The sequence below is a fragment of the Zingiber officinale genome, chromosome 5A (assembly GCF_018446385.1).
Source record: "Zingiber officinale cultivar Zhangliang chromosome 5A, Zo_v1.1, whole genome shotgun sequence".
Taxonomy (NCBI): Eukaryota; Viridiplantae; Streptophyta; class Magnoliopsida; order Zingiberales; family Zingiberaceae; genus Zingiber; species Zingiber officinale.
Window position 1 is genome coordinate 88951880 of NC_055994.1, and position 11828 is coordinate 88963707.

General features: G+C 39.5%; 2 protein-coding genes across 2 annotated transcripts; both read left to right on the top strand.

Annotated features, from left to right (window-relative positions):
- Window positions 1–196: 196 nt before the first annotated feature.
- On the top strand, window positions 197–2483 carry LOC121980909 (glyceraldehyde-3-phosphate dehydrogenase B, chloroplastic-like). Its single transcript, XM_042533183.1, has 9 exons — window positions 197–441; window positions 542–655; window positions 731–892; window positions 964–1131; window positions 1209–1369; window positions 1450–1511; window positions 1607–1656; window positions 1724–2130; window positions 2231–2483. The coding sequence occupies exons 1-9, from the start codon at window positions 355–357 to the stop codon at window positions 2364–2366; spliced, it is 1347 nt and encodes a 448-aa protein (XP_042389117.1). The 5' UTR covers window positions 197–354; the 3' UTR covers window positions 2367–2483.
- A 53-nt stretch (window positions 2484–2536) lies between these two features.
- On the top strand, window positions 2537–5074 carry LOC121980910 (probable serine/threonine-protein kinase PBL7). Its single transcript, XM_042533184.1, has 4 exons — window positions 2537–2961; window positions 3039–3489; window positions 3819–4210; window positions 4688–5074. The coding sequence occupies exons 2-4, from the start codon at window positions 3282–3284 to the stop codon at window positions 4943–4945; spliced, it is 858 nt and encodes a 285-aa protein (XP_042389118.1). The 5' UTR covers window positions 2537–2961; window positions 3039–3281; the 3' UTR covers window positions 4946–5074.
- Window positions 5075–11828: the final 6754 nt, after the last annotated feature.

The following is an 11828-nucleotide window of genomic DNA, read 5'->3' on the forward strand; positions in this document are numbered from 1 at the left end:
ATCTGAAAATGAGCTATGCAGAACTTCAGAAATGAACGTAGTAATCATCTTCTGTTACAATTAGAAAATTATCTCAATATATAATCCTGAATTGAATTTGCGGTGGTTGGGAAATAAAATGTGTGGCTGCCTTTGAAGATTGATATCAGACACAACCACCTTATCTGAACAAGATTGTTTCTTCCACAATGAGAAAGCTGAGGCCTTCCCCATGCACTTCATTCCACCATCACCATACAAAAAATGAGTGATGATGCCATTTCCAATGGCTTCTCTTTTCTTCTTTTTTTCTTGAGTACCTCACTTGGCATATAAATCTCTTATCAGCAACCCTGGTGCTCTTCAGTTGCAGCCATGGCGAGCCATGCAACTCTTGCCTCCTCCAGAATCCCTTGCAGCATGGGGTTCCACTCCAAGACCAACTCACCCTGCTTCACCAAGGTCTCTCTCTCTCTCTTTCATTCTACAAGTGATTTTAACAGTAATTTGCAGGTGTGTGAGTGCCATGTCCAAGGATCTGAATCCAATTTCATGATTGCAGAGGCTAGAGTTTGCTGAATTCTCCGGACTAAAATCATGCTCGAGCATCACTTTTGCAGGGCACAGCAGAGAAGCATCCTTCTCGGATGTGTTGGCCTACCAGTTATCTACCAAGGCAAGTTCTTCCACAATTTTCAGCATGAAATGTAGAAACCATGCTTGTAGTTATGCTTCTGTGTATCCCTTCCAGGCAGCTAGAGCTGTTCCTCCAAAAGGGGTGACCGTTGCAAAGTTGAAGGTTGCAATCAATGGTTTCGGGAGAATAGGTCGAAACTTCCTCCGCTGTTGGCACGGCCGGAAGGACTCACCGCTGGAGGTCATCGTCGTCAACGACAGTGGCGGTGTCAAGAATGTATGGCACATCTGATGTTTAAGCCTTTCCTAGGAAACAAAACAATGTTAGAACAAGTTATTCTGTAACAGGCATCTCACCTTCTCAAATATGACTCAATGCTTGGGACCTTCAAAGCTGATGTGAAGATTGTAGACAATGAGACTATCAGCGTCGACGGCAAGCCCATCAAGGTCGTAGCCAATCGCGACCCTCTCAAGTTACCTTGGGCCGAGCTAGGAATCGATATCGTCATTGAGGTACATGATTCCCATTTAAATTTCACAAGCAATTGTGAACTTACTACAACAAATTTGCTAATCCCTTACAAGAACAGGGGACGGGAGTCTTTGTCGATGGTCCGGGAGCTGGGAAACACATACAGGCCGGTGCAAAGAAGGTGATCATCACAGCGCCAGCAAAAGGAGCAGACATTCCGACGTACGTTGTGGGGGTGAATGAGGGAGATTACAGTCACGAGGTTTCAAATATAGTTAGGTATGCAGCCTTTATTTTGCTCCCGATCGAACACAATATTTCTTCTACCTCTTGATGTCTGTCATTTGATCTTCGCATAGCAATGCATCTTGCACAACCAATTGCCTCGCTCCTTTCGTCAAGATCTTGGACGAAGAATTCGGTAATACATCCATTGCTTGTGCTTCTTGAACTTCAAGCTAAACGAAAGCTACGTACTCTTGTAATTCTTGTTTGTGTTTCTTGTTACTTTTGTAGGCATTGTGAAGGGAACCATGACGACTACTCACTCTTACACAGGAGATCAGGTCTGATGTCTTCTCTTACGCATGGTTTGATTGACTGATATCTATCAAAGTGGTTAGCACTTTGCAGAGGTTGCTAGATGCGTCGCACAGGGACTTGAGGCGCGCGCGAGCGGCGGCGCTGAACATTGTGCCGACGAGCACCGGCGCAGCGAAAGCGGTGTCGCTGGTGCTGCCGCAGCTCAAGGGGAAGCTCAACGGGATCGCGCTTCGCGTGCCGACGCCCAACGTGTCGGTCGTCGACCTGGTCATCAACGTCGAGAAGAAGGGAATTTCGGCGGAAGACGTCAACGCCGCGTTCCGAAAGGCCGCTGACAGGCCGCTGAAGGGCGTCCTGGCCGTGTGCGACATTCCCCTGGTTTCCGTTGACTTCCGATGCACCGACGTCTCCTCCACGATAGATTCCTCGTTGACAATGGTGATGGGGGAGGACATGGTCAAGGTGGTGGCTTGGTACGACAACGAATGGGGATACAGGTATATATATCATCGCATTGCTTTCGCATAGTCGATCGTAGACCATGAATCAGAACAGAATTGTTCGACGTGATGATTTCATGATTCTTCGATGATGCAGCCAAAGAGTTGTCGATCTGGCTCATCTGGTGGCGAGCCAGTGGCCTGGAGCCCCTGCACAGGCGAGTGGAGATCCTCTCGAGGACTTCTGTCAGACCAATCCGTCGACCGACGAATGCAAAGTCTTTGAAAGTTAAAAAAAAAACAAGATACAACACGATCTCTTTAATTTCCTTGCAGCGTGGCCGCAAGAATCTTGTGCTGAATTTGTACTGGTTTTTTACATAATAAAAAACATGTGTTCTAAGGATCAAGATGGTTGATATCTTTGAAGAAAAATATATATATTTAATTTTTTTACGAAAAAGAAAAGAAAGGGCTGTTGTTCATATGTACGCAACTGCTTCGCAGCAAAGGCCTTCGAGTTCTTACTAAAATGAAAGAAAAGTAAGGTGCTGAAAGCTTCCTTGTTGATCTCGATGTCATTTAAGGAAAATTTTCATCCAAAATTACTCCATTCTCGTCTCGATTTCCGGCTAAATTATAACTCAGAGCTTTCCAGTTTGAAATGCCCGTCGGGCGGTCTAATACCAATCTCCTTATGTAAATGCGTTACCTTCGTCATTGCATCGGCGAGAAGTGAAATGGTTTTGGCGAAGAGAAGATTTCGGTTGCTGCTATAAATGAGGTGTTTTCCCTGTTTCAGCCCTCGCCGGAGGGGAATCGACGGTAGGATTGAACACGCCCCTCGCTCCGATTCCACTTCGAGAGTAGCGGTCGATGCTTCTTCAGGTGGGCGTCTCAAACCCTAAACTACCTCCTCATGCTTGCTTGGTTCAAAAGTTAGCTCTTTTTTGGACGCGCGATAGGGAATGAGACGAATGCGTCATATCAAGAGAGCGGGAGGAGAGAATCCGCGAAAAAGTTCGCCTTTAAGGATCTCGCCATGGCCTGCCAGAACTTTCAAAAGACCAGTGTAATCGGTGAAGGGGGTTTCGGTAGGGTTTACAAAGCGCGACTTGATACAGGCCAGGCAAGTGATTTCCCTCCCCCTTCTTCTTCTTCTTCTTCTTCTTTCCTTGTCTTCCTACTGAACAAAACTGAGCCTTTTGATGCATCTCGGGGAGCAGATGGTGGCCATCAAGCAGCTTGACCATGACGGTGCGCAGGGAAGTAAAGAATTCCTGGTGGAGGTTCTGATGCTGGTGGTGTTGCGGCATCCGAACCTTGTGAGTTTGGTAGGGTATTGTGCCGAGGGAGGTGAGCGACTGTTAGTTTACGAGTACATGCCCAAAGGAAGCTTGGAGGATCACTTATTCAGTAAGCTTTGTTGTTTCCCTTGTTACATTGTCGATCCAAACTTATGATCTTTGTTTTATGGCTTCAATCAATCAATTTGATCTTCAGAGAAATGCTTTTGGGTCCGTTAGGGATCTTTACTTTCAATCAGATGTTGCAATATCAAGTTTATTGACAGAAATTAGGAGAATCATTATGATATTTAGATTGGCTTGAAGTTATTTTGAATAACCCAGAAGATTATAATTCTCTGGTTATTGACAGATGTTTGTAATAATACATCAAGAATTGCATCATGTTTTAGCTTTGCTAATCAAATGTTTATCAATCTATTACTGTCGTTTTGGCAGATGTATCACCAGAGAGACCACCTCTCGACTGGAATGCGCGAATGAAGATTGCTCTTGGAGTTGCAAAAGGGCTCACATACTTGCATAATGTTGCAAACCCACCTGTTATTTACCGAGACATGAAGGCTGCAAATATATTGTTGGATAACGACTTCAACCCGAAGCTCTCTGATTTTGGGCTTGCAAAACTAGGACCCGTTGGCGACGATACACATGTTTCGACAAGAGTAATGGGAACATACGGCTACTGTGCCCCTGACTATGCCATGACTGGTAAGCTCACTCTGAAATCTGATGTTTACAGTTTCGGTGTGCTGCTTCTGGAGCTGATAACAGGACGACGAGCTTTTGACCCTTTGAGGCCTTATGCACAGCGGAACTTGACACTTTGGGTGAGTCAGTGCAAGTTTTATCATGTCCCGTTAATTGCTTATTTTGATCGAAATCATTATGATTCTTAGTAAGTTAATTCTATAGCAAAGGTTGGAAGTGGGGAATGTTAGGATCTTCAACAATGATGGTAATACTTACTGAGCTAGACATAACTCTTCAGGTTCAGTAATCAGTATGTTAAGTTTTTTTGCATCGGTATCAATATGTGATAGCGCAAACTGTTACTTTCAAAAAATCCTTGTTCTCATTGGATTTATCTTTAGTTCTCCTTTGATGAAGCAAAACTGCATTGTAAATCCATTTCTTGAAACATAACTATGCATTCGTTTGAAGTTTCAGAGATCAAGGGCAATCTCATCAGTTCATGTTAGAAAGCTATCATATCGTATGGTAGCCTTGGTAAAAAAATATTTTGCTTTCCTTGTCCCTTCTCAAGCTTTACTGATGCTTTAGTTTGTCTATTGTCTTTCTGTAAGGTGCATCCCTTTCTCAACCACCGGAAGACAATTTTGCGGCTGACTGATCCATATCTCCGACACTGCTTTCCTCCACAGGCATTCCAACAGTTGGTTTACATAAGCTCAATGTGTCTGAAGGAGCAGGCTCATGCTCGGCCGACCATGACCGATGTTGTGGCTACCCTAGACGTTGTAGCATCCCAGCCTTATGCTCCGGAACCTGCCTTCATGTTCACAGACAGAGCTCCATCTTTGAATCTAAGACAAAAGGGCTAACAAAGACCAATCACGAGGTAAAAAAGGATGATTCCATATAGAAGAATTGTTTGTAGATTGGACAATGAAATAAAACAAATATTTATCATTAAATTACTGGCAGTATTCACCTCTACCAAATTCAAGATGTTAAAATGTCCCACGGAGCATGGTTTAAATACATTTCTTGTAGAGTTTTAACCCGATTTTACCTGGATTTAAAAAAAAAATGTTAGACTGTTAATAGTAAGTATTTGCTTTATCTTTAAATTTAAATTTTATTTTTGGAAAACCAAATTTTAAAATGGGAATTTTCAATATATTTAAATGCCTTTCAACATCTTTATAGAAGAAGACTAAACAAATAAATTGAGAAGGGTTAGAAAGTTAGAATTAAAAAAAAACATTAAATAATTACCGTGTTTAATGTGAGATAGACAGAAACTTTATTTTCGACCAAAAAATAAAATGGAGATTTATTTTATTATTATTTAAAATATTGAGCTACATATATTTTGGAAAACTCTATTATATAAATACTTTGTGATAGGATCATAATGTAGCATGATGGTACTATTTCCTAGAAAAATCAGTCATAATACACATGATGCAAATATTCATTGATTCTCGTCAAAAACCAAAGCAAGATAAGATAATTAGGGCATCTTCAATAGTTAGAATTTTACAAAAACTTTTTTTTATGATCTCAATATATCACATCATATTACACCAATATTCTAAAAACTTATTGAAGCATCTCCAATAGTTAGAGCTTTAAATGAATTTTGTGTGCTACATTTTATAATATGTAATTCATGACTACTTGCATATTACATTAATTTTAACACAAAAAAATAGTTTTGAAATTTTACTACTGCCCTTTAACAACAAACTTTAAACCTTACATCCACAATAATTAGAATTTTTTTATTTAGCTTTTTCATTTTACAAACCTCTTTAAAAACATTGCATTGGAGATGCTCTTAGTGTCGGTCTTCATCCTATATTTTTTCCACACTCTGTCTCGAAAATTATGTTTTTTTTTAAATTTAGGTATTATTATTTTTGAAGATAATTCATCCGGTTTTATGAAAGTTTTTTTTTTATCAACTATCAAGATAAATTGAGAAATATTCAGGAAGGCTTATTTAAATAGTCAATATTCTTAGAGTTGTTATCCCATTGAAAAAAAAATTCTACAGTAGTTAGGACTCAACTCTTAGATGCTTGATTAATTATTTGATGGTGTAGGTACCCCAAGATGGTTTTGATGTTGTCAACTGAGTTAAGTTAGGTCCTATGTGTTTGATGCTTTGTATCTAAGTGTGCAAGAACTTAGGAGCACAAGAAGTCGAGCGAAAGACGCAGCTAGCGAGAAAGATGACATGGGAGAGAGCCACGAGCTAGGTGCGTCCAAGAGACGAGGTGCTGCGAAAGAGTACGCTGGCATACGAGAAGGAAACTCACAATATTTCCGAGAGACGAGAAACTAGAGTGGAAACTTGCTCGAGGAAAGGCTGAAAAATGAGTTCGGGTGAATTCTATTTCGGATGACCAAAATCACTCAAGCGAACGAAGCCTGAATGGAAGAGATATGAGCAGTCAACAAAGGTTTACTGCTCCAAGCACCTGGAGCAACTCCAGGCGCCTGGATGCTCCAAGCGCCCGGAGGTGCTCCGAGCACCCAAACCCCTTGGGGCAGCCAAGGGCGCCTCCCTTGGCGAGCTTCAAACAGGCCGCACTAGCACGGTCCAGGTGCCCAGAGGTGCTCCGGGCGCCCAGACCATATAAGGTTTATCCAAATTAAGCAGTTGCAACGTGGATAAAGTTTTATCCATGCCCAAGCGCCCGAAGCCCTTCTAGGCACCACATCAGCAAACGGTTAGATTCGACCAACAGGCTATAAATAGAGTCCTAGTTGTTAGGATCCTTCGTACGGAGGCTAGAGAGGGGGGGTGTGAATAGCCGACCCCAAATCGTCGCGTTTCTACAAACTAGGGTTAGCGCAGCGGAAAATGACACGTAAAAACGAAGGAAAAGAAGACAAACCTCAAACAAACCGATGTAACGAGGTTCGGAGATTAGGGCTCCTACTCCTCGGCGTGTCCGTAAGGTGGACGAGTCCAGTCAATCCGTCGGTGGATGAGTCCCCGGAAAACCGGCTAATATGAACTCCTTATGGGTGGAGAAACCTCGCTACAACTACTTCTTGCAACAGCAAGATAAGGAGTACAAATACAAGAGAAGCAAGAAGTAAATACACAGCAAATGTAAACAACCCTTGCCTTCTTGTCGACTGTTGAAGAAGCAACAGCTTCTCAGACGCCAACCACAGCAGCAGCTCAGTCGGAGTCCCAGCCGAAGGAAGAAGCTCACGCGAAGCTTGCGAAGAAGAGCTCAACAAAGCTCAAGCACCAGAGCAGGAAAGAAGAGAAAGCGAGCACCGAAGATGCCCTCGTCCTTTATACCAAGAAGAAAAGCCGAAGAAACTGGCGTTGCGTTGCAGCAGCTAGAACCGATCGGTGCGTGGACCGATCGGCGCCTGATCGGTCCCCGCATCGATCGATCGAGGCACGTAAACTCAGGCGTACTACGTCGATGCGTGGACCGATCCGATGATCGGTCCACGACCGATCCCAACCTCTTTGAAGCTCTTCCTTCCGCGACATCGTCTCCTGATCGGCCGCCACGACCGATCGAGTTCCTCGATCGGTCCACGCACCGATCGCGTTTCTCGCTACTGATCACCTTCTGATCGGCCTGCAGACCGATCAGATAACTAGTCACTTTGATATTGCCCAAACCAAGTCCCAAGCCTTCCAAACCAACATTCGGTCAACCTCGACCTGTTGGTACTTCATTCCTAGCATCTGGTCACTCCCTTGACCTGCTAGAATTCCCCGCCAAGTGTCCGGTCAATCCCTTTGACCTACTTGGACTTTCCTCAACACCAGATGTCCGATCATCCCTGATCCATCTGGATTTTCCCTTGCCTGGCTTCACTCACCAGGACTTTCACCTGGCTTCACTCACCAGGATTTCCACACTGCCTAACATCCCAGTTAGGACTTTCTCACTGCCTGGCTTCACTCACCAGGACTTTCCAACTGCCTAACATCCCAGTTAGGACTTTCCCACTGCCTGGCTTCACTCACCAGGACTTTCCACACTGCCTAACATCCCAGTTAGGACTTTCCCACTGCCTGGCTTCACTCACCAGGACTTTCCACCTGCCTAACATCCCAGTTAGGACTTTCCCTCGTGTCAAGCTCCCTGCTTGGACTTCTCCGTGCCAAGTCTCCATACTTGGACTTTTCCAGTGCCAAGTCTCTATACTTGGACTTTTCCCATGCCAAGTCTCCACACTTGGATTTTTCGCGTGCCAAGCTCCCTGCTTGGACTTTTCCAGTGCCAAGTTCCCTGCTTGGACTTTTTCCGTTGCCAAGTCTCCATACTCGGACTCTTTCCCAAATCAGGTCAACCAGGTCAACCTAGACCTACGGTTGCACCAATAATCTCCCAAACATCTATTCTTGTCCCATATCAAGAATACAACTCTTCCACGAGTGTCAAACATCAAAATACAACTCAACTAGGTCAACCTTGACCTAAGGTTGCACCAACAATCTTCCTAAGTCAAACATCAAAATACAACTTGAGTCAGGTCAACTCGAGTCAGGTCAACCAAGTCAACCTTGACCTAAGGTTGCACCAACACTAGTCTCAGTAGTTCAGATCATCACTTGTACATGAATTCATTTTCAGTTCTACTACATTAATTGTGAGCTATCAATGTTATAAGAGGTTACTCCGTTTGAAGGAGAATTCTAGTAAGCTTTTTATAGGCTTGGATTAGCAATCTTCTAATTACAAACCAAGTAAATTTCTGTGTCTCTTTCTTTTATTAATTAGTTTATTATTTCTTTTTATACAAGTGTTTGTCTAAATTATTTCAAAAAAATGAGAAAGGTCTGTTTGGTTTTTTTAGGGCAATTCACCCCTCTTGCCAGCCAACCGAGGACCATCAATTGGTATCAGAGCCAGGCTTGTTTCAAAAGGACTAGCTGCCAGTCGAAGCAAAAGAAATGGCTAGATCCAACATTTACCCGTCAAAATTTGAGGGAAACTTAGCAACATGGAAAAAGTGCATGGAGGTGTTTTTCAAGATCGATTTTGAAATCTTATTAATTATAAAATATGATTTTATAGCACCTAAGGATTAACACGGAGTTAAGAAAGAAGAGTACACATGGATGAAGAAGGAACAAACCGACTTCATGGCTAACGGAAAAATAGAGTTTCATTTGCTTAGTGTTCTTCCACCCCAGGAGGTTAGCCAGATCGGAAGCTATGACTCCGACAAAGATCTCTGGGAAAAATTCTTGGAGTTTCACAAGGATACTTCGGAAGCTAAACTAACAAAGCGAGATATCCTCTGAAACTAACTGACGAACCTTCGAATGAGCAAGGGAGAAATGGTAGACCAACTCCATGCAAGGATCGAAGATCTAATCACCCAACTCAACAACCTCAGAGAAAATGTAACAAATCATGACTCTTTAAGGTACACACTTAACACCTTTTCAAGAACTCAAGAGTGGTCAACCTTAGTAGATGCTTACTATATTTCTAATGACCTCGAAGCAAGTACGCTTAAAAGTTGATTTCTACATTTGAACTTCACGAGTCTCGTTGTGTAGATACTTAAGAAATAGAAAAATAAAATAATATTGCTCTAAAAGCCAATAAGGACGAATCAGATGCCGACATTTCTCTCGACGATGACGAATCAACATATATGGTAAGGAAATTTAAGAAATTTTTTAGATCTAATAAATTTAATCAAGTGCAGACAAAGAAAAGAAGAGCAAGGAAGATAAGATGCTATAACTGTAATGAAGAGGGGTACATCAAAAAGAATTGCTCAAAGATGAAGAAGAAGGACAACAAGAAAGGACTAAGCACAAGACTCTTAAGGTGACTTGGAACGAGTCATCATCAGAATCTGATTTGGAGTATGCTGAACTTGCACTGATGGCGAGTCACCAAGAGGAGAGCATAGACTAAGGAGGAGGCTCCTCAGAAAAAAGTTACAGCTTGGAGGAAGAAACAAACTTAAGAGCGAATCTGGTAAGTGAGGTATATTTACTACCTTTTGACTAATTATATTCAGGTATTAAATCAATGACTAGATCATTATATAAACTTAAGTCTAAAAATAATAATTTGAAAAAGAAAATTTTAGAATTGAAAATAATTTTAATAAATACATGTCATTTAGAAATGTATGATAAATTAAAGAATAAAAATGATATTGAAGGACCAAATTGAAAAATTAAGGAATTCTGCATGTGTTAATCAAAATACCTGGCGAGATTATAGAAGCTTAAATTGATATCTTAAATATCATAAGATTCAAATTAGAAAAATATCGTAAAAATATATTTCAAAGAAATTTCTTATCAATCCTGTAGGTAAAAGTTTATTTTAAATCCCAAAATCTTGCTTAATATAAATAAATGATTAAGCATGTTTTATGTTTAGGAATATTAATTTTACTTGCAAAATTAAGTTCGTATGCTTACTATTAACATTTATTGTTGAAATTTTTTCTTCTGTTCTTGAATGAAAAATCTTTTAGTATTAAATTTTTAGAATTTTTTTCGATTAAATTTTTTTTATAAATTTTTAATTAAAATATCATAATTTAAAATTTAAAATTCATCGAATAAATATTTTTATAAACCTAATTTTTTTATAGAATTACCGTTATATTTGAATAAAAATAAAAATTAACCTGCTTTTTAGATTAATAAAATTATTTTTAAAATATTTTTTTTGAAAAAATTATGTCTGTTTTAAGCATTCTTTGTACCATCTTTCTATTCGAAATTCTTATCTAAAATTTTTTATAATGATAGAATCATTGAATCTCTATTTGAAAATATTTTTTTGTAAATTTTTGATAAATAATAAATTTTTTATGGATTATTTACCGAAAACCTTATTTTTAAAACTAAAAAGTCTTTAAATTTTTTTTTGAAAATTTTAATTTTTCATTAGTTATGCATTTTGTTCTCAATACTTAGAAAAACTTGAGAGATTTATTTAAATAAAAATAAATTTTTAAAATTTATCTTACAAAAATTATGTTTCTATATAAAATTTTTTATTTATACTAAAATACTTCAACAATTTTCAAGATTTTTTTTTACATATTCATATACTTCTGTTGATCTTTATGATAAATTTTAAAAAAAATTCAAAATATTAAACTTAGTTTTAAATTAAATTTGCAAGTGTGATTATTAAATCTTGGAAATTCATATTTTTAGAAAAATATTTTGTAATTTTTTTTATTTTGAATTCTGTTTCCTTAACCCTTAACCTTTAGAATAAGTTTAATTTTTTTTTTATATATAACTTTGTTATTTCCCCGACTTTATTTTGCTATGATAAAAAGGAAGAATGGAAATGAGAGCTTTAAGTTTAGGGGGAAGTTATGTTTGTAATTTTATAGTTTGCAAAATTTTAGTTTTAATTTACATTTTATTAATTCTATATTTTTACCTTAACATTAACTCGAATTGATGTGTATCAAAAAGAGAGAGATTATAGGTAATTTGAGATATTTTTGATGTGGTCAACCGAGTTAAATTAGGTATTGTGTGTGTTTGTGTCTTATGTCTAAGTGTGCATGAACTTAGGAGCATAAGAAGTATAGCGAAAAATACAATTAGCGAGAAGAAGAATAACACGAAAGAGAGTTGACGGACTCGATACATTCGAGAGACAAGATGCTACTGAAGAGTGTTGGTGCAACATCCCTCAGGTCAAGGTTGACCTGGTTGACCAAACTTGAGTCTTGGTTTGGGTTTCGATGTTTGACAATGCAAGGTTGATT

What these genes read in the sequence shown, in the direction of transcription:
- LOC121980909 (XM_042533183.1), top strand. Translation starts at nt 355, where the DNA reads ATGGCGAGCCATGCAACTCTTGCCTCCTCCAGAATCCCTTGCAGCATG. An exon ending in GAATCGATATCGTCATTGAG is followed by an intron (nt 1,132 to 1,208) that starts GTACATGATTCC and finishes TTACAAGAACAG; the next exon opens with GGGACGGGAGTCTTTGTCGA. An exon ending in ACTCTTACACAGGAGATCAG is followed by an intron (nt 1,657 to 1,723) that starts GTCTGATGTCTT and finishes AGCACTTTGCAG; the next exon opens with AGGTTGCTAGATGCGTCGCA.
- LOC121980910 (XM_042533184.1), top strand. Translation starts at nt 3,282, where the DNA reads ATGCATCTCGGGGAGCAGATGGTGGCCATCAAGCAGCTTGACCATGAC. An exon ending in CTTGGAGGATCACTTATTCA is followed by an intron (nt 3,490 to 3,818) that starts GTAAGCTTTGTT and finishes TCGTTTTGGCAG; the next exon opens with ATGTATCACCAGAGAGACCA. An exon ending in AGCGGAACTTGACACTTTGG is followed by an intron (nt 4,211 to 4,687) that starts GTGAGTCAGTGC and finishes TCTTTCTGTAAG; the next exon opens with GTGCATCCCTTTCTCAACCA.